Raw genomic sequence first — 21,842 nt, forward strand, 5'->3', positions numbered from 1 at the left:
TGGAAATTATGCTTCAAATTGTAATTCTGGTAATCCCTGCAATTAAAATAATAATTATGCTTCAAATTATTAGATTTTTTTTTTAACTTTATTGAGTATATTGATTCATTATGATGAAAAATATTACAGTGCATCACTTTTTTGTTATAAAATTTTTATGTTTTGTTATTTTTTATATTTATTTTATTCACTTGTCATAATCGTTATAGGAGTCTATTTGATATTATTGTTTGAGCTTATATCGAGAAAAATATTATCTAAAAAATTAAGATTTATTAAGAATCTTTAATTAAGTTATATTTTCTATTGAGTAAAAGGCGGAGGAAAAATATGAAAAGAAGGAAAGTTATTTAGATTTATATGGAAAGCCACTTAATTTTCCGCTCAAATTGAGCTGAAAATAGTGAAAACAGTGTTAATTTTTTCTGTTTTCCTTCTGTACCCTTCTTTTTTCTCAAACTGTTATTTTTTAATATAATTTTATTTATTCAATATGGGCATAGTTATAAAATATAATACCTTCCTAATTTTCTAAAAAAAGCAAATAAAGTGGGAAAAAAATAAATTATCTTAAATATCACTTGAAATGGGACAGAATTTATATCAATTGACATATATTAGGATTCACCTGCATTCTTAAGAGCCTGGAGGAGATTTACTTGCTTCTTCAAGTCAAGAGCTGCCTTGAAGTAGCCATGTTGGTCAAGAACTGACTCAAAGCATGTGCCATGCTTGTCCCATTCATGTAGCCAAAAGGCCACTCCATTGCCCCTTGGCAAGCTAGTGTTGGCCGATTCTTTTGCATACTGCTTCTTAGGTCTGAAATCTATACTATTAATTTGAAGGGAATTGCATAACAATGAAATGGCCATTGACAATTAGTATCACTTTAAAGTTATGATATTGCTATTGACAATTAGCATCATATAGAGGAACCTTAATGGGTAAAGTCTTGGAATTGTTTATTTTAACTTCATCAAATTAAGATAACGGTTTTAAAATGAATGAGTTTTACTTTAATGAAGTTGTTATTAAGATTATAAGATTTCGAGTTTAAGTTTCAATAAGAACTTATTATAAAAAAAAATGAAGTAAAAAATTAAGATTTTATGAGATATAAAATTGTAATTCGGGCTGGTGCATGAATTTATTTTCTTACGACAAATGATATGTGAATAACTATCGGTTTGGTTTTGATTTGAATTGGCCCAGAATCAGAACTGTGAATCCCCAAGGTTCTGGTCTGATTATTATTCAAATCTAATAGTTCACTTTTTCTTTTAAATGTTAAAATAAAAAAGGCGATTTAGTCAAGAACTGTCCGGTTTAGTTTCGATTCAATTTCAGTCTAATTCAATTTTGGTTTGAGTCAAAGACGAATTTAACTAATTCCAATTTGATTATGATATGGTATAAATTGGTCTAATTCTGATCTGGGTCCAATTCTAAATCAGCCCTTGATTGGGTCTATGTGTGATGTTGTGAGAGACTATTCACAAAATTTTTTTTTTCTCATATATGTAGGAAAAAGAAAGGGATGAAACAAAATAACTTTGTTGGTAAAAGACTAATTTGACATAGAATGATTACCCAATAAAATAATAAAGAAGAAGAAACAAACCAAAAAGCTGATTCTTTTTTCCCTTTTAACAAACAAAAAAACTTCTTTTCAAGTGGGCGGTGGAGGTTCAGCTCTGAATTGAGACTGAATCAAAATTGGATTAATCTAATTTAAAATTAAAATTAGATTAAAAATGATTACAATTATATTAACTTAAATTAAATTTGAATTGAATTGGAATCAAATTGTAATTGCACTGTAACTAATAAGTTCACTTTTGAACCAAGATTAAAATTTTCTTTTTATTAAAAAAAATTATCAGTGAATTTGATCAAAATCAGAATAAATTGGGAAAGAAAACCATGATCGAAATTGAGCACCATTCAACCGTAACTCCAGTCCCCTTCGTCTTGCAACTAGAACTGAACAGTAGCCTCCTGAATAGTGGCCATCGTAGGTGGAGAGAAATGGCTGAGATTATGCTTGACTCTATTTGGGATTGTGGTTAAAAAGTTGATCTAAAATCACTTTAAATAACAAAAAAATACTACTTCAAGATAGAGTGTTTTTGTGATTATTTTGTTGATGATTGAGAGAATTCAAGCCAAGGGGAAGAATTGTTATTTTTTGTGGCTTTGAATTTTTGGATATGTTTTTATGGGCTCGAATTGTGACCCGACTCGAAAGTTTCGTGCTGTGACCTGATTGGGATAAAAAATGAGATCAGTGGTGGTAGCGGAGGGCACAAGCCGATAATATTGTAATATTCTACCATTTGCGGTATAGTTGTGAGATATTCGGGAAAAACAGTAGGGTTAGGGTTTAAGAGTTCTGATTGATTGTATCTTGTTCTTTTCATCATAGTGGAACCTTTTTCTGTTCTCTTGCCCGTGGATGTAGACTTTACGGTTAAACCACTTTAAATCCTGTGTTATTCTTCTTCTCTTTTCAATATTGTGTGATTGTGCCTTAGATTTGCGTGCTTATTATAGCAGTAAGCCTAACTATTCCTTAACCTAATCCTAAGGCCCATTTTAAGCCCAATTCAAGAATTCAACAGGATAGAGTCCGGCCATAATATGGACCATACAATGAGGAGTTTTTGACTCGCACGACCTGTAAACACAATATATAACAAATTGGGGAGCTTAGCTCACCCTCCACATACTCATCTTGTCATAAATCAAATAGGAGCTCAGCTCCCTCATCCAATCCAATCACATTCACACATACATGCATTTAATGTTCTTACAAATTTAACATATTAAAATACCCCTAACACATGTGGAGTCTAAAATTTTGGCTAAATTGTACAAAATACATTAGATATTACTAATTGACCTGCGAAGAAGAGGAGCAAGTTAGTCACAATAAGTAATCCTCTTGTAGCCTGGAAAAATAAGGTGAACAGGAGTGAGCGTTCGACTCAGAGAGTAAAATACCAATTTTAACTACAATTTATATAGCTACCTAGAGTTAATGCATCCTAAGGAGTGGAATGCAACCCCATCGAAATTTTCATACGCATCACATCATAATAGCAAAAAGGCAATTTGAAGTACTCACACACCCAATAATGTTCAAACAGTACATATATGGAAGCTGATCCCCTATATAGCTCTCTTAATCCAATCTCTGCTAGCGAGTGTCTCTCAAGCCGGCCTTTCGCTTGATAACCAAATGCGGGAGCCAGCGAGGCCATCTCGAGCCATGCCTACCCTAACTTATCCATAAAGGATCGGATCCCAGTGAGTGTCTCTCAAGTTGCGTTTACCCGTCCTATTTATATCTAGTACCGCACACTACACCCACGCCAACGCATGCACACTGCTCCAAATTACATAAACAATATCCATGGCAATTCATCAATTAAGAATGCAATATAAAATGTGCCTAGTGTTTAACTACATAGACACATATTTATAAGTAACGCATGGGCATGCCTGAATATATAATAATATTGAAATTATAATTATAATTAATATTTTACTCATAGACTTGAACCGAGGTCACTACGGCGGCTGGGCAGAGAAGGAAGGCTGTCCTGGCTCACCTGACAATTTTATTGCAATTGTTTAATATATTTGACTCAATACAAGTTTAGAAAAGATCAAAGACGCCCTAAGTCGTGTCAAAAATCTAGCAGAATCTCTTCTATATCTAGGACTTACCCAACCTGCAAAAGAGTTCAAAATACACTTCTATATCCACAAGTCACACATCTACAACTCAATCACATCACATGGCCCCTCCTGGGCCCATCCAAACAGTTAACATCCATAATTTAAAAATTACAATTGAGTCCCTACAATTACTCCTTTTGTAAAAACTACCCAAATGAGCTCTAAAAATTTTAAAATTTTGCCATGCTATCCTTAGCAATATTATTAAGCTAATGCAAAAGGAATTATAATTTTTTTAACCTACCACAAATATTTTATAGATTTTTAATCGTAATCAATCACTAGATAATTAAGAAAAAGTAAAGTTCGGGTTGACCTATGCCAATCCTGACCTTGGGGACGCATCCGGAATGTCTAAAAATGGCGGGTTGCCTATAATTTCGACCCAATTCTGAAACCTTTTTGGTAGCCTGTCTGCCCGGCTCAAAATTGTAGACCCGAGCAACTATTGAATTTCTATAAATTGAAGGTACCTACGTGAAGTCTACAACATGGGGGTTAGTATATAATTTTTACAGAAATTATTAAGCTCATTTAGTGCTCGAAAAAACACTGTAAAATTTCATGGGACCCACCGAAAAACTATGTCGGAAAAATTCGAAATGGGTATTGCTGCCAAGCTCTCGCCGATGGTGTAATGGCCCGGCCCACTAGTGATATTGTCCGCTCTGGGCCGAAGCCCTCACGGTTTTAAAACGTGTCACTAGGGGTTACTAACCGCCAACTTATAAACCCAGCATCTCTCCCGTGTTTTGCTGATGTGGGATTTGCCTAGGGTGTTACAATCCACCTCCCTTATGGGACTGAGCATCCTTACTGAGGTTTGCCCCACCATTGCCCAAGGTTGCACGCGGAGCGGCTCTGATACCACCCAGAGTGGACAATATCACTAGTGGGCTGGGCAATTACATTTGTGGTATCAGAGCCGCTCGTGTGTCCTCTTGAGCGATGGTGGGGCAAAACTCAATAAGGATGCTGAGTCCCAAAAGGGGGAGAGAAAGGTCCCTTAGGCAAATCCCACATCGGCAAAGCACGGAGATGGTCTTGGGTTCAAAAAACAATGATATATAAGATGGGGGAAACTAATCACTAGAGGCGCCTTTTGGTGGAATGGCCTGGAGAGTTGGAAGAACTCCAGGGTTAAGCGTGCTCGCTTGAGAGAAATCCTAGGATGGGTGACCTCCTGAGAAGTTCTCCATTCCACCTATTGGACAAAACCATTAGGCTTATGGCCAAAGTGAAAAAATCCTCTAGTGGTTGGAGCTCGACTGTTACAGAGGGGAGCACTCCGGTACTCTCAGATTTTTCGTGGGGTTCACGGTTTACAAGGAATCCAGCTCAAAAATCAAAATGAGCTAAAACTTTTCAGATAAAAATTGGACAAACTGCTTAATGGATTTTGGTGTTCTTCGTGTCTATGGAAAGCTCTCGAGGTGTAGATAAGTTTTGGGATAAGACCCAGTCCAATCGATGGTTGAATCGGCCCGAATCAGCCCAAGAAGATGAAGCGGCATGTGCATGCAGTTTTTCGGTGGTGGGGAAGGCCGGCAGCGACACGGGGAGGGGTGGGGAGGAGGGAGAGGGAGGAGAGAGAAACGGGTGAGGAAAGAGGGAGCGTCGGGGAGAGAGAAGGGAGAAGAAAAAATAGAAGGAAGGGACCAGTTCGATTTGACCGGTCCGATTCAAGATATCCAAAATTAAATTTTTACTCTGTCCTGAGACAAAAAATGAGGCCTAAAAATTTTGAAAAAATTTCAGAAAACTCAAAAAAAATTATAGAGTCTAAATATATTTTTAGTTTTACCACATGGTCTTTAAATTAATTTTTAAAAATCATCAAAGTTTCACATTTTTTGAAAATCGAACCCAATTTCTAAAATCTGAAAAATTTCAAAATTTTTTTCAAAATTTAAATAAAATAAAATAAAATAGTAATATTTGCCCATAAAATAATTAATTTAAAAATTAGGAGTGTTACAAATTTAATAATTATTAATTTAATTTATTAAATTATTAATTAAAATCGATGTCTGCTCGACGTACACCAATCCACAAGTTGTTACCATTGTGGTTCTTATAACTAATAAAGACCCTATTCGGCAATAGTTTTAAGATAGTGTTTAATGATTTGACTATAATTAAAACACTACCTCTCTTATTCATACAGTTTGATGACATAGTGTTTATACTAGTGTTTAAATATTGAAAGAGTGATTTATGAAAAATTACTCCTTTAAACTTTTAGAGGTTTATAAAGCATTTTGATTAGAGTCAACAAGATGATACAACTATTTTGACACTTAACAACTAATCTAACAACTATTTTTACTAAACACATTTACTTTAAATCACGGATAAATTTCAATAACTGTCCCTGAACTTATATAGTTATAACACTACAGCCCTTTAACTTTAAAATGTAACATAAAACTCCCTAAACTTTCAAATTTTGCATAATAAAATCTCTTTGACTTTCAATTACTGATTTTTCAGTTAAAAACTGATGTAAATAGCTCCCGCATGGTACTTAGTTTATATTTCTTTCTTCTCTCTTATGCAAAGTGTAAAATTATTCTCTTTACGCATGAAAAATTATTCTATCTATAGAGAGAAAAAGGATTCAATTTACACATGGCTTGAGAGAGAAAAGAGAAATACTGACTAAGCTCCATGATAGAACTGTCTAGGTCAGCGTCTAACTAAAAAACTGATAATTGGAGGTTAGAGGGATTTTACTGTGTAAAATTGAAAAGTTGATAGGGTTTTATGTTACATTTTTAATTTGAGGGACTGTAATATTACAACTAGATAAGTTCAAGGATAATTATCAAAATTTATCCTTTAAATCACTATATAAACAGCTAACAGTTAGTAAAATAGTTGATAACTATTGAAGTAGCTAACAAGTATTAGAATAATTAATATTATCAAACATGCCTAAAGCTTTTTTTTTTTTTCAAGTCAGTGAATTATATCCACATTTATCTTCTATATATAAACCTTAGCACCACGAGTATAAATATTTATGCCTTTTGATGTATTAGATACAGCTGAGGTAAAATCAATAATTTATAAATTGAATTAATAAAAACTAAAATTGGACCATACAATTGAATAGGTTAACCACTAGTTCAGTTTCAAAGTTAAGAAGCTAGCTAAAGTTGATTGATAAGTTTTAACTAACCTAAGTCAGATAAATTTTAACAACCGTCCCTGAACTTATTTAGTTATGACATTACAGTCTCTCAACTTAAAAATGTAATATAAAACCCCATCAACTTTCATATTTTATACAGTAAAATTCCTTAAACCTCTAATTATCGATTTTTCAGTTAGACGTTGACCTGGACAGTTTCAGCATAGAGCTTAGTTAGTATTTCACTTTTCTTTCTCAAACCATATGTAAATTGAATCATTCTCTTCTCTATAGATAGAATAATTTTTCACATATAGAGAGAATAATTTTATACTTTGCATAAGATAAGAGAGAGAAATGTTGACAAAACACCATGTGGGAGCTATTCACATCAGTTTCTAATTGGAAAATTAATAATTGAAAGTCAGAAGAATTTTACTGTGTAAAATTTGAAAGTTTATGGGGTTTTATATTACATTTTAAAGTTGAAAGTTTATTCACATCAATTTAATGTTACAACCATTTAAATTCAAGGATAGTTGTTAAAATTTATCCAAACCTAAGTCAGATTCCATATTATTTAATGATCATAATTATTTTTTTATGTCTGCTTTTACGTAGAAAAATTAGATCTTTTTATAAATATCACTTTAATTCATTTTAATATAAATAATTGATTTGCCCTTTCATTTCATATTCTTTCAATATGGGATTCGCAACTTTACTGTGTTAAATTTAGAGAGTGCTGCGCAAATTACACTTTAGTTCATTTTAATATGAACTTTTATAAATAATTGAATTACTTTACATATTAAAATGATTAGCTAATTTAATGTTATAATATAACCATTTATATATTACCCTTTCATTTCATATTCTTTCATTGATTCCCAATAGCTTGAGATACAAATAAAGGGCTGTAATAAACTGAGAATTAGTGATGATGTTCTAAAAGGTAGGGAACTCAATTTGTGAGGCATATTTTTCTCTTGGAAACATTCAATGAGGTTTGATCTAGAAGTGTCCATACATAAGTAAATTTGGTAAAGCTGGCTGTTGCCTGATTCATAAGAATTGCACTCTATCCATGGAGTATAGCCTATTGCTGCTTGTATTGCACTCTTGATGCTACTCAAGCTATATGTTCCCCCATTTGGCTCATTCCTGTTACATTACTTTTTAATTTACTATTAAATGAGAATTATTATATTAGAATGACTTCAACAACCTTTAAATTAAATACTTGCTATGGATTTCTGCAGAATCTACATACTACTTCCATCCATTTTTATTTGTCGCATTTGGTTTTATATGGTGATTAAGAAAATTATTGGATTATTTCATTTTTATAAAAACATACTAGTGATTGATTAAATTATTCTTTATCTCACCTAATTACTCATTATATAAATATTTATTTTATTTAGTAGACACAAGGGCAAAATTGGAAAAAAATAATTGATACTCCTTAGTTTTCTAAATGCAACGGGTAATTTTCAAAAAAAAAAACCCAAATGTGATTGATAAAAATGGATCAAGGGAGTACTTACTATTTTAAATATATGCACATCTTAATCAACATTGCATGAATCTCATAGCAAGTATTTAATTTAATACTTCATCTCATTTTAAGTGTTTTTGTAAGGTTTTTGAATAAAAATTAAGGAAATAATTGAATAATTTCATTTTTATAAAAAAATACTAATAATTGACTAAACTATCCTTGTATTTAATTAAGATAGAGAAAGGTGATAACGAACAGATAAATGCATAATGAATAACAATAGAAAAAGGTAAATTTGGAAAAAAAAATAATACTGTGTTAATTTTTTCAAAAAAGCAAATAGAGTGGGATAAAAATAAATTGTTTTAAACATCACTTGAAATGGGACAGAGAGAGCACCTGTTACGCTTCTTCTCATATAAGAACAAACAATTTATATAAATTGACATATATCAGGATTCACCTGCATTCTTAAGAGGCTGGAGGAGATTAATTTACCTGCTTCTTCAAGCCAAGAGCTGCCTTGAAGTAGCCATGTTGGTCAAGAACTGAGTAAGAGCATGTGCCATGCTTATCCCATTCATGTGACCAAAAGGCCACTCCATTGCCACTTCAAGTTTCAATTGGAACCAATTATAAATAAAAAAAAAATAAAGTAAAAAACTAAGGTTTTATGAGATGTAAAATTAAAAAACTAAGGTTTTATGAGATGTAAAATTATAATTAGGGCTGGTGCATGAATTTGTTTTCTTACAACAAATGATATGTGAATAGGCCTGGCCATCCGTTTGGTTCTAGTTCAAATCAGCCCTGAATCAAAAGTGTGAATCCTCAAGGCTCCGGTCAGGTTATGGTTCAAATCTAACGGTCTAAATTTTATTTTTTATTTTATAAATAAACAAGGTGATTTAGCTTGAAATCGTCTTGTTTGATTCCAGTTTAATTTCAGTTTGTTTTAATTTTTTTGAGTCGAAGACAAGTTTGACCGATATTAATTCAGCTGTGGTCTGGTTTAAATTAGTTCGATTCCGATTCAGTTGCAGTCTGGTTTAAAGACGTTCGATTCGAAATCGGGCCTGATTCTTTCTCATATATGTGGAAAAAAAATAAAGGGACGAAACAAAATAACTTTGTTGGTGAAGGACTAATTTGACGTAGAAAGACTACCTAATGAAACAATAAAGAAGAAGAAACAAACCAAAAAGCTTATTCTTTTTTCCCTTTTAACAAACAACATAACTTCTTTTCAAGTGGGCGGTGGAAGTTCAGCTCTGAACTGAAATTAAATTAAAATTGAATTAATTTAATTTAAAATTAAAATTGATTAAAAATGATTAAAATTATATTAACTTAATTTGAATTGAATTGAAATCAAATTGCAATTTGACTGAAATTGATAAGTTCACTTTCAAACTAAAATTAAGATTTTCCTTTTTTAAAGAAATAGTTATCACCAAATTTAATCAAAATCAGACTGGAAAAAAAAAAAAAAACCATGATCGAAATTTTGAACCCATCAATTCGACTCCTGTCCCCTTGGTCTTGAAACTAGAATTAGACAGTGACCACCTTAGGCTGATAGAAATGGCTGAAATTATGCTTGACTCTAATTGGGATTGTGGTTAAAAAGTTGATATAAAATCACTTTTATAAAATAATACTATTTTAAATATTATTAAAAAAGTAATTTACTGTTTTAAGATTCTTGTGATTAAAATGTTTTGCAGTTAGGAAAAGATAAAAATATATATATATATATATAAGAGAAGGAAAAACAAAGGCTAATTTCTTTATTTTGTTGGAAAAAAAAGGAAAAAATAAAAATTCAATTCCCCTTTTTTATAAGAAGGAATAGGAAAAAAAAATATTGCGAGGATTTGTGTGGAAAATGCTTAAAGAGCATATTGAAACATTTTATAATTGGGCAGAATAGCGTGGAAACTAATATTAATTTTTTCTATTTTTTCTCTATGTCTTTTTCCCTTTAAATTAATTTTTAATTTTATTTTATTTTAAATCTTAATTTTATAAAATATTTTATTTTAATTTTAAATTTAAAATTGAAAGTATGAATAATTTAAATATTTATTCAAATATATATAGCAAAATAGATTTGTTGTGAGAATAAATTATTATTTTACTAGTATAGTTTTGTTATAGATAACTATATCGAATATAAAAATTATTTAATGTACAGTTATATTATAATAATCTATCATAGTATTTAACTATAAAATTATTTAATACTATTCAATATAGCCATTTTTAATATAATTTTATTTATTCAATATGAGCATAATAGTAAAAATATAATAATTTCCTTTCATCACGTTTACTTCCATGAAAATATGAAAAATATACAAACCACTTTATTTCTTTTTCTTTTTCTATGAAAACAAATTATAAAAAAAATAATAATTTTCTCTTCTATAAGAATTTTACTTTCCTTATAATTCCACCTACTTTTCATTTATTAACTTTCCTATCTACATAGAAATGAAAGTTAGAAAGAAAAAGTAATTGGAATTATAAGGAAAATAAAATTCACATGGAAAGGTAGATTATTATTTTTCACGTTTGTAAGGAAAAGTGATTTATTTATTTTTCATAAGAAAAGAAAATTATTATATTTTTACAATTATGTCTATACTGAATAAATAAAATTATATTAAAAAATAACTATCAAAGGAAAAAAAAAAAAAGGCATAAAGTGACAACAGAAAAAATTAACACTGTTTTTCAGTATTTTCTGCTCAATTTGAGTGAAAAATAAAATGGCTTTAAGAGCATTTTAAACCATTTTATAATTGGCGGAACAAAGGGGAAAGCAATATTAATTTTTAATTTTTCCTGCATGCCTTTTTTCCCTCCAAATTAATTTTTAATTTTATTTTATTTTAAATTTTAATTTTATAGAATATTTTATTTTAATCTTAATTTTCAAATTGAAAGTATGCTAGTTGAAATATTTTTTCAAATATATAGAGCAAAATAGATTTGATGTGAGAATAAATTATTATTTTACTAATACAATTTTGTTATAGATAACTATATTGAATAAAAAAATTATTTAACTATCAAATTATCTTATAAATAAGCTATCATACTATTTAACTACAAAATTATATCATACCATTCAGCATGGTCAATTGTAATATAATTTTATTTATTTAATACGAGCATAATAGTAAAAATATAATAATTTTCTTTCATCACTTTTCTTTCCACCAAAACATGAAAAATCACCTCCTTTCCTTCTACTTTCCATATGAATTTTACTTTTCATATAATCCCACTCACTTTTCCTTCCTTAACTTTCCTATCTGCACAGAAATGAATGCTAGGAAAGCAAAAGTGATTGAAATTATAAGGACAATAAAATGCCTGTAGAAAGGAAAATTATTGTTTTCCATGTTTGTAAGGAAAATCTTTTCCATAGGGAAAAGAAGGAAAGGAAGTTATTTATTTATTTTCCTTGTTTGTATGGAAAGAAAAGTAAGAAGAGAAAATTATTATATTTTTATAATTATGCCCACAGTAAATAAATAAAATTAGATTAAAGATAACTATTGGAGGAAAAAAGGGCATAGAGGAAAAATAGAAAAATTAACACTATTTTTCACTATTTTCTGCTCAATTTGGGCAGAAAATAAAATGGTTTTCCACACAATTCTCATAATTTTTTTCTCCTTGCATATTTTTCTGCTTACAAAATGTTGCAAATTAGACTTTTAATTTTTCATTCTTCCTTTTTCCTTTCAACAAAATAAGGAAATTGTCTTTTTCCCTTATCCCTACTATTTTCCTCTCCCTTTTCCTCATTACAAAACATATTCCTCATTATAAAACATACCTTAATTAAAGATTCTTAATAAATATTAATTTTTCAGATAATGTTTTTCTCGCTCAAACAATAAAATCAAATAGACTCTTATAATGTTGTAATGGTTATAGTAAGTGAATAACTAAAATATAATTTTAAAAATTAAATATAAAAAATAACGACACATAAAAATTTTGCAACAAGAAAGTGATGCACAGTAATATTGTTGGTCATCATACTGAGTCACTATACTCAATAGAGTTAAAAAAAAAAAAATCTGATAATTACCTTATTTTGATTGAAGGGACTACCCGAATCACAATTTGAAGGGTAATTCCCATCCTTGTAATTATTTGGCCAAAGCCTCTGAATGCCAAAATCAGCAGCAGGTTTTTCAATGGCTGGTAGCAGCAACTTTGCTTAGTATCACAGTATGAACTTGGCTACTGTATCACAAACAATCATTTCACTTAAAAAAAAATTAAAAAGAAAAAAAGCAAATCATTTATGAAGCTGAACTATTAATAATCTACCTGTTGAACAAAGTAGAAGAAATCAAAATCTTGTGAAGCACAAAGGAGAGATAGGTAGATGGCTACCAAAAGCTTCATCAAGATTGAACTGTGGGCTTTCATCCTTATTCTGATTATATATCATCCTTAGAGATTATATATGGGTTTCTATTACTCTTATCTAATTTCTTTCATGAGGATTTTTTTTTTTTTCAGTGAGATTATGCTGTTTATAGTTGTATTTATAGGCCAAAATGGAAAGTTGTGAAAATGAGTATCTTATCAATCTTATCAGTCTGTATTATCCATGGCATTGTTTGGGTATCCATTTCCTCATTATTGGCATAAAGTCAGCTATCCCTCCTTCTCTACATGGGTTTTCAATTTTTTTTTTTTTTCCTTCTTTAGCCATCATGATCATAATTGACCCTAATTTTGATCCCTACCCAGAATCATTTTGTATTAGATCAAAATGTTGTTGCATCTCTATCCATGTATTTTTGTGTGAGCTTATTTGCATTATATAAAAAATCAGTCTTAATTTAAAATTAATTGAAATAATTTTAAATTAATTGGAATTGGCTGTATAAATTTTTTTTTTTTCATCTTTTTCGTCATTTAACTCTATTGTGCACTGAGTCGATCCAGTGGCATCTCCAAATCACACTCGGTAGGCAAATCAGAGTAAGATCTCATGTACTCGCTGGTGGATCTTTATTTATCGCAAGATCATGATGGCCCTTGAAAATAAAGAAACTATTCAAAGGAGCTCTGAGGCATCCTTAAAATGCCTCCAGACCAATGGATTCCCTTATGGGAATTCAAATGATGGCTTTCCAGAGCTCAAAGAAGAAATTAGTGTGCACTCAGGTGGGGATGTTGTGGAACCAGTTCACTCAATAAGCAGTGAATTTCTTGAACTTCGTAGTGAATTACACAGCAAACCGACCTACCATCATGATTTTGGCTCAAGGTCAACCTTCTACCCTGACTCTAAAAGGTTCAGCTGTGCCAAATGAATTGCTATGAGGGACAATTTTGTCCTTTTCCTATGGAAACTCGATTTCAGTATGCCCCATTTAATATGTTCTCCCAAGGTTACCCCAGTGAGTTCCAATTCCAAGATTTTCAGTATTTTGTAGTCATAGACTTTGAGGCTACTTGTTACAAGGAAAAAAAAAATCCCCATCCACAGGAGATAATCGAGTTTCCATCTGTCATTGTGAGCAGTGCAACTGGCCAGCTCGAAGCTTGTTTCCAGACATATGTGCGACCAACTTGCAATCAGCTCCTAAGTGATTTCTGCAAGGATCTGACTGGTATCCAGCAAATCCAGGTGGACAGAGGTGTCACACTTAGTAAGGCACTCCTTAGGCATGACAAATGGCCTGAGAAGAAGGGGATAAAAACACACTAACTTTGCTGTGGTTACATTGTCAAACTGGGATTGCCGGGTGATGTTGGAATCTGAGTGCCGATTTAAAATGATCTGGAAGCCACCTTTTTTAATCGGTGGATCAATTTGAGAATTCCTGTCCGTGAGGTATTTGGTGGTGTTAGGTGCAATCAAAAGGAGGCTGTGAAGATGGCAGGCCTAGCATGGCAAGGCCGTGCTCACTGTGGACTGGATGATGCCAAAAACACTGCTCGCCTACTTGCCCTCCTCATGCGCAGGGGTATCAAAAATTCTCCATCACAAACACACCAATGTGGCAGACAACTGATGGTTCATTGTCATGGAAGCCGTCCCCTGATACTCTGTCCTTCGCACTGGATCAACCCTACAAACTGAAGGAAATGCATAGTCCTGTTTTACAGTATCACACTTTCTGTTACTGTGCAGTGAAGAACAGCAAAGGAATGGTTAGGAAGCCCGGGCCAAAGCAGGGGAGCTTTTTCTTTGGCTGTGGCAACTGGACTGCCACTAGAGGTTTCCTCTGTCATTACTTTGAATGGGCCTCAACCTGACTGAAACTATGGAAAGACCTCTTTATGTTTCGTCTATGCATCCTAAAGTCTTTTGGGATGTAGTATGTAAAAAAATGGAAAAAAAAAAGGGATGGAAGAAAAGATGGTGGCCTAGTGGGTTGTCTCCCAGTAGAGGCTTTTATGCGCCTCAACTGTTTGGTGAGGTTTCTGCTTCTTTAGAGAGAGTAAAGCATAAATTAGTTGGCTCAGTTGTTCAAGAGTGTGGTAAACATGGAAGGCAGGGAGCTACAACCGGTAAAGCAGACTTGTTGACAATGACAAGGGAACAAATTGGGAATGCGAGGAATGGGTAGTTAGGATGATAGTTTTTACATGCTCAGACAAGCTAAATTATCTTATCATAAATAATCTGTGAGATAGAGACGATTGGGTTTCCTATGAATTTCTGATGGGAACATGAGTGGAAGTGCTTGCCCTCAGTTTGCTGATAAAAAAAAAAAAAATCCATCCAGTGACAAATCCAAGGAAAAAATTTTTCAGAGTCAATATATATACACTTTATATGATATATTTGGTATGCTAAAAAATAGTACACTAAATACTTATATAAAAGTAGTTAAATTTTAAATTTAGGAAGATGAGATTCACACTTTGTGGGTGATGCTGCACATACTCTGTAAACACATAATAATTTGCTCAATGTAGGGGTTGATTGATTTCCTATTAATAAAAATAAGTTTTCCATTAAAAAAAGATGTTAAAAACTTAAATTTATGAGGTATTAATTTAAACCAATATATAAAAATATAAGGTTGAAAAACGAGGGATCAATTGATCCTCTTTTATAGGAATGGATCCGTCACCGAGTCCATCTTGATATCCAAAAATTGTAAATCTTGTGATACTACTTCCCTCCACGTCATTCCTTCTCACCTCTTTCCCTACTAATTTAGCACACTTCTTTACTTGAGTCAATTTACTCACACTGAAATAAAATTTTCTTCTGCAATGATCTTAAAAGTGTGCTATCTAAGTTTGTCATGGACACAAGAAACACAAATATTAAATAAGTGGTTTTTGGTTATTAATTTCTTGGGTTGAATTGGAAGTATAGCCTTTGTGAAAGTTGGCTTGTACACACCATGTGTGTGTGTGTAGAGGAGAGCAGAGCTAAGAATATGGAATATAGGAAGCAAGATATAATATCGGTCAAAATCAAAGGACCAAATTGTAATTTTTTTTAAACTTCAGTTGTTTTCCTCTTTGAATCACATTAAATTTTAGGCTTTCAAGATATTCAAACTACATAAATTCACACGATAAATACATTCACACTATCACATGGACAGTCACACACCATAAAAGTAATTGTTTTGAGATTGTTATAATTAAAATGTTCTGCAGTTGGAAAAAGAGAGAGAAAAATAGTAAGAGAAGGAAAAAAAAGTCAAATTCTTTATTTTGTTGGAAGAAAAAAGGAAAAAAGGAAAAATAAAAATTTAATTCCCTTGTTTTGTAAGAAAGGAAAGGAAAAAAAAAAAAAGAAAAATTTTGCAAGTCTTTATGTGGAAGATACTTAAATAGCATTTTGAAACATTCTAAAATTGGGGGAACAAAGTGTAAGGCAATATTAATTTTTTTTTTTTCTATTTTTCTTCAATGCCCTTTTTCCCTACAAATTAATTTTTAATTTTATTTTAGTATAATTTTATAAAATATTGTGATCGCAACGATGAGAATTACCTTTCAAATTGTGATTCTGGTAATCCCTTAATCAAAATAATTTAAATCCCTATTCTATTATCAGAATTTTTATTTTTTATTTTCTAACTTTATTGAGTATATTGATTCATTATGATGAACTATTTACAGTGCATCACTTTTTTGTTATAAAATTTTTATGTTTTGTTATTTTTTATATTTAATTTATTCACTTAATGATTATTATAGGAGCTTATTTGACATTATTATTTGAGCTTATATTGAGAAAACCACTATCTAAAAAATTAATATTTATTAAGAATCTTTAACTAAGGTATATTTTGTGTTGAGTAAAAGGGAGAGGAAAATGATAGGGGAGGAAAAAAAAAAGAAAAGAAAAGATAATTCTCTTATTTTGTTGGAAGGAAAAAGGAAGAAGGAAAAATTAAAAATCCATTCTGTCCTATTTTGTAAGGAAAATTGAAAAGAAAAAAATTTATTTGAATTTGTATGAAAAGTCATTTTATTTTCCATCCCAATTGAACGAAAAATAGTGGAAAAAAGTGTTAAATTTTTTTTTATTGTTGCTCTATACCCTTTTTTCCTCAAATAGTTATTTTTTAATATAATTTTATTTATTCAATATGAGCATAGTTGTAAAATGTAATAATTTTTTCTTCTCACCTTTTTTTTTCATACAAACATAGAAAATAAATAAATGACTTCATTTCCTTCTTTTTCCTATGGAAAAGATTTTCCTTATAAATATGAAAAATAATAATTTTCATTTCGATAGGGATTTTATTTTCCTTATAATTCCTGTCACTTTTACTTCACCAACTTTGATTTCTGTGCAAATAGGAAACTTAAGGAAGAAAAAGTGAGTGAGATTATATGGAAAGTAAAATCCATATAGAAAGGAAAGAAAATAAAAGGAAAAGAAGTGATTTTTCATGTTTTGATAGAAAGAAAAGTAAGAAAAGAAAAGTATTACATTTTTACAGTTATATTTATATTGAATAAATAAAATTATATTAAAGAATGATTATTGGAGGAAAAAAGGGCATAGAGAGAAAACAGAAAAAATTAGTACTGCTTTCCACTATTTTCTGCTCAATTTGGGCAAAAAATAAAATTGCTTTCCATACAAATTCAAATAAATTTTCTTCTTTTCATATTTTCCTTCTTACAAAATAAATGCAATTTTAATTTCTCCTTCTTCATTTTTCCTTCCAACAAAATAAGAGAATTGTCCTCCTTTTTTTTTCTCTTCCCCTATCATTTTCCTCTCCTTTTTACTCAATACAAAATGTAACTTAATTAAAGATTCTTAATAAATATTAATTTTTTAGATAAGTTTTTTTTTTCTCAGTATGAGCTCAAACAATAATATCAAATAGACTCTTATAATGCCATAATGATTATAATAAGTGAATAAATTAAATATAAAAAATAACCAAACGTAAAAATTTTATAACAAAAAAGTGATGCACTTTAATATTGTTCATCATAGTGAATCAATACACTCAATAAAGTTTAAAGAAAAAAAAAATCTAATAATAGAATAGGGAGTTACCTTAGTTTGATTGAAAAGATTACCAGAACTACAACTTGGTGGATAATTCCCATCCTTGCAATTAGGCCAAAGTCCATGAATGCCAAAATCAGCAGCAGGTTTTCTAGTGGTTGGGTAGCAGCAACTTTGCTTTGTATCACAATATGAATAATTTAAATAAAAAAAAAAAACTCAAATCAATTATGAAGCTTAACTATTAATTGATTAATTTACCTGTTGAACAAAGTAGAAGAAATCAAAATTTTGTGATGCACAAAGGAGAGATAGGTAGAGGGTTGCCAAAAGCTTCATTAAGATTGAACTGTAGGCTTTCATCCTCATTCAACTTTCAGAGATTATGGGTTTCTAATACTCTAATCTTTTTTTTTTTTTGTGAGATTATACTATTTACAACTGTATTTATAGGCCAAAATGGAAGGTTCTATAAATGAGTATCGATCTGTCAATCTTATCAGTCTACATTATCCATGGCATTGTTTAACAATTTCTTTATTATTGTCATATGTCAGCTGTCCCTCCTTCTCTACATGAGTTTTCAATTTTTTTTCCTTTCCTTCTTTAGCCATCATGATCATAATTGACCTTAATCTTGATTCTTGTCCAGATTCATTTTTGTATTAGATCAAAATGTTGTTGCATCTCTAGTCGCCTATTAATAGGCCAAAATGGAAGTTTTTTTTTTTTTTTATAATACTCTTTATCTAATACTCTTATCTAATTTCTTTTATAAGGGTTTTTTTTGCAATGAGAATATGCTGTTTATAGCTGTATTAATAGGCCAAAATGGAAGGTTCTGAAAATGAGTATATGTCAATCTTATCAGTCTATATTATCCATGGCATTATTTATCCATTTCCTCATTATTGACATATGTTAGCTGTCTCTCCTTCTCTACATTGGTTTTCAATTTTTTTCCTTTCCTTCTTTAGCCATCATGATCATAATTGACCCTAATCCTGATCCTTGCCCATATTCATTTTGTATTACATCAAAATGTTGTTGCATCTCTAGCCGCCTATTAATAGGCCAAAATGGAAGGTTTTTTTTTATAATACTCTTTTTCTAATACTCTTTATCTAATTTCTTTTATAAGGGTTTTTGTTCAGTCAGAATATGCTGTTTATAGCTATATTAATAGCCCAAAATGGAAGGTTCTGGAAATGAGTATTTGTCAATTTTATCAATCTATATTATCCATGGCATTGTTTAACCATTTCCTCATTATTGGCATATGTCAGCTGTCCCTCCTTCTCTACATTGGTTTTCAATTTTTTTCCTTTCCTTCTTTAGCCATAATGATCATAATTGACCCTAATCTTGATACTTGCCCAGATTCATTTTGTATTAGATCAAAATGTTGCGTCTCTATCCGCGTATTTTTTGTGAGCTTATTCGCATTATAACAATAACAAGCAAGTATGAATTCAAAAATAATTGAAATCGGCTATATAAATTTTTTTTTCATCTTTTCATCATTTAGCTCTATTATACACTAAGTCTATCCATGGATGGATTAAAAAAAAAATTCGAGGTCAATATATAGTCAAATTATATAATAAATTTAGTGTACTAAAAAATAGTATGCTGAATATTTATATAAAAGCAGTTAAATTTAAATTTAGAAAGATGAGACTCACACTTTTATGGGTGAAGTTGCATATACACTACAAACATACAATAATTTACTCAATATAAAGGGGTCAATTAATTTCTCCATTAAAAAAAAAAGGGTTCAATATTTAAATTTATGAGGAGTCAATTTAAACCAATATATAAATATCTAAGGATGACTTGAGAAAAACAAGGGGTAGATTGATGATGCATGCATTTTAGATCATCATTTAGGAGTAATTTTTGCACATAATTTACCCTTATTCATAGCTATTATTTTAGATATTAGTATATATTTAGTCAATTTTACAATTTTCACATTTCTTAGTTTAATTTTTGGAATTTATTTGTTTTGTAGGTTAAATCTGGAGAAATTTGATGTATTTTGATCAGAGTAGCCATTTGGAGGAGATTAAAATCGAATTGCAAAAATTTTGAAGTTGAAAAAAAAAAAAAAAAAAAAAAAAAAAAATGGCCGAGAGCGACACAACCTGCAGCACAACCGAATTAGCTCATGTCGCAGGTTGTGTCGATCGTCAGATATTCACGCCGAGAGCGACACAACCCGCGACACAACTGACTCGGCTTATGTCGTTTTTACTGGAAAATTTTTGACGTGGCATTTCCGTTACTCCAGCCTTTTTACCTCACTTTCTCTGGATCCTTCCCCCTTTTACCCATTCTAGAACAGTCCCCTTGCCTATATAAAGTGCCCTTTATCACTTTCTTTCCATAGAGAGCAAGGAAGGCATTTTTAGAAAGATAGAAAGAGGGAAAGGGAGGAGCATCTTCTGCATCTTCTTCCAGCAGCAGCAAGGATCACGTTTCTGCACTTTTCTGCAGAGATCCTGCTGCAAATCTGCTGGGTTTTTCTACCCCTTTAAGCTTACATTTCCATTATTTCTTCATTTCTTCATTTGGGTTTATTTTTAAACAATGATTTGTGAGTAGTTGATTGAGATTCTAGAGATGGGTTTGTAAATATTGATTTGTTTTGTGGTTTTGAACTGATTTAGCCATTTAAATGAAGATTGTTATATTTTGATTTATTGCTTGTGTGCTTATTTCCTTGCTTGATGAATGGGCCCTCATTAAGTTAAGTTTTAATCCTTAATAGATGGACTGAAAAGTGAATATTGGGGATGGATAATCTTGCAATAAACTTTATTTTCTTGGTGTTAGAAATAAGCTAAGAAGATTAAGGGGAACTTTCCAAAAATCAATTAGAGCATTAATTGGGTTTTTGTTAGATTTGAAATACCGTGAAAACAGGGTTTGATTTAATGAAAACCAATTTTGAGATGCTTGAAAAAGGTTTCAAAAATTTAAGAATTGATTTCCCTCAAAATTGCAATTCTCATGTGTTTGGCTAAATTAGGGAAAAATCACATGCAAACAATATTGAAAATCCAATCTCTAGAATCAATTTATTTTTCATTGAAATTAGATATAAATCCTCCAAACCTCATAAATAGCAATTTAAATTTAAATCCAATTTAAATCCAATTTCTATAATCACTTTATTTTTATTTTTATTGAATTTAGATTTAATTCCTCTCAATTTCATAAATAGATATTTCAAATTAATTTTTGGGTAATCTAGTTTAATTAATTTTAGTTAATTGATTGATCTAGTTTTAATTCCTCAAATACCAATTTTAATTCCAAATTTCATTTTACATCTTTAATTTTTGTCTTAATTTTAATTTTTAGATTTTATTTTTAATATCTTTTAATTTTTGTAATTCTAATTAGCTTATATTTTTATTTCCAATTTAAGCACAATTCCCTGTGGGATCGATATCATTTTTTTTTAAAACTATACTACTGTGACCCGTGCACTTGCGGACACACAGCATCAAGTTTTTGGCGCCGTTGCCGGGGAATTGTTTGTTTTTAAGTTGGATTTTAATTGTTTTAAGCTAATTAGAATTTTTATTTTCTTTTATTTTCACTATTGTTCCTTGTGTTTTTCAGGTACTTTTCTTGTTTATGAGACGATCGAAAAGCACAAGTGACATCAATTGTTGTTCAACTCGAAATTGAAAAATTACGAGCAAACAAAAAGGAGTACAAAAAAAGAAAAGAAGCAGAAAAAGAAGAACAACAAATATTTGAGCAAGAGGAGACAATCGAAAATATGGAGAATCAAAATAGAGCTATTGGTAGAGATAATGGAGGAAACGAGCAAAACGGGCAAAATGCTAATCAAAATGATCCTCAAAGAAGATCCATGTTAGATTATGCTTTTCCTAGATGTACTGATGTGAGAGATAACAGACCTATTATTGGAGCTAATCAATTTG

The 21,842-nt window shown here is 30.7% G+C and overlaps 1 protein-coding gene and 1 pseudogene across 1 annotated transcript in view; both read right to left on the reverse strand.

Annotated features, from left to right (window-relative positions):
• The window catches only part of LOC131183450 (ribonuclease 3-like), a 42,671-nt gene extending 41,642 nt beyond the window's left edge, over positions 1-1,029 (reverse strand). Inside the window, exon 1 of the mRNA XM_058154218.1 lies at positions 629-1,029. Coding sequence (XP_058010201.1) covers positions 629-872 — 244 coding nt within the window. The 5' untranslated portion in view covers positions 873-1,029. The remainder of the gene's footprint in view (positions 1-628) is intronic.
• Positions 1,030-7,828: 6,799 nt separating this feature from the next.
• Positions 7,829-18,240, reverse strand: LOC131182980 (extracellular ribonuclease LE-like; annotated as a pseudogene).
• Positions 18,241-21,842: the final 3,602 nt, after the last annotated feature.

Source organism: Hevea brasiliensis, chromosome 9 (assembly GCF_030052815.1).
Source record: "Hevea brasiliensis isolate MT/VB/25A 57/8 chromosome 9, ASM3005281v1, whole genome shotgun sequence".
Lineage (NCBI taxonomy): Eukaryota > Viridiplantae > Streptophyta > Magnoliopsida > Malpighiales > Euphorbiaceae > Hevea > Hevea brasiliensis.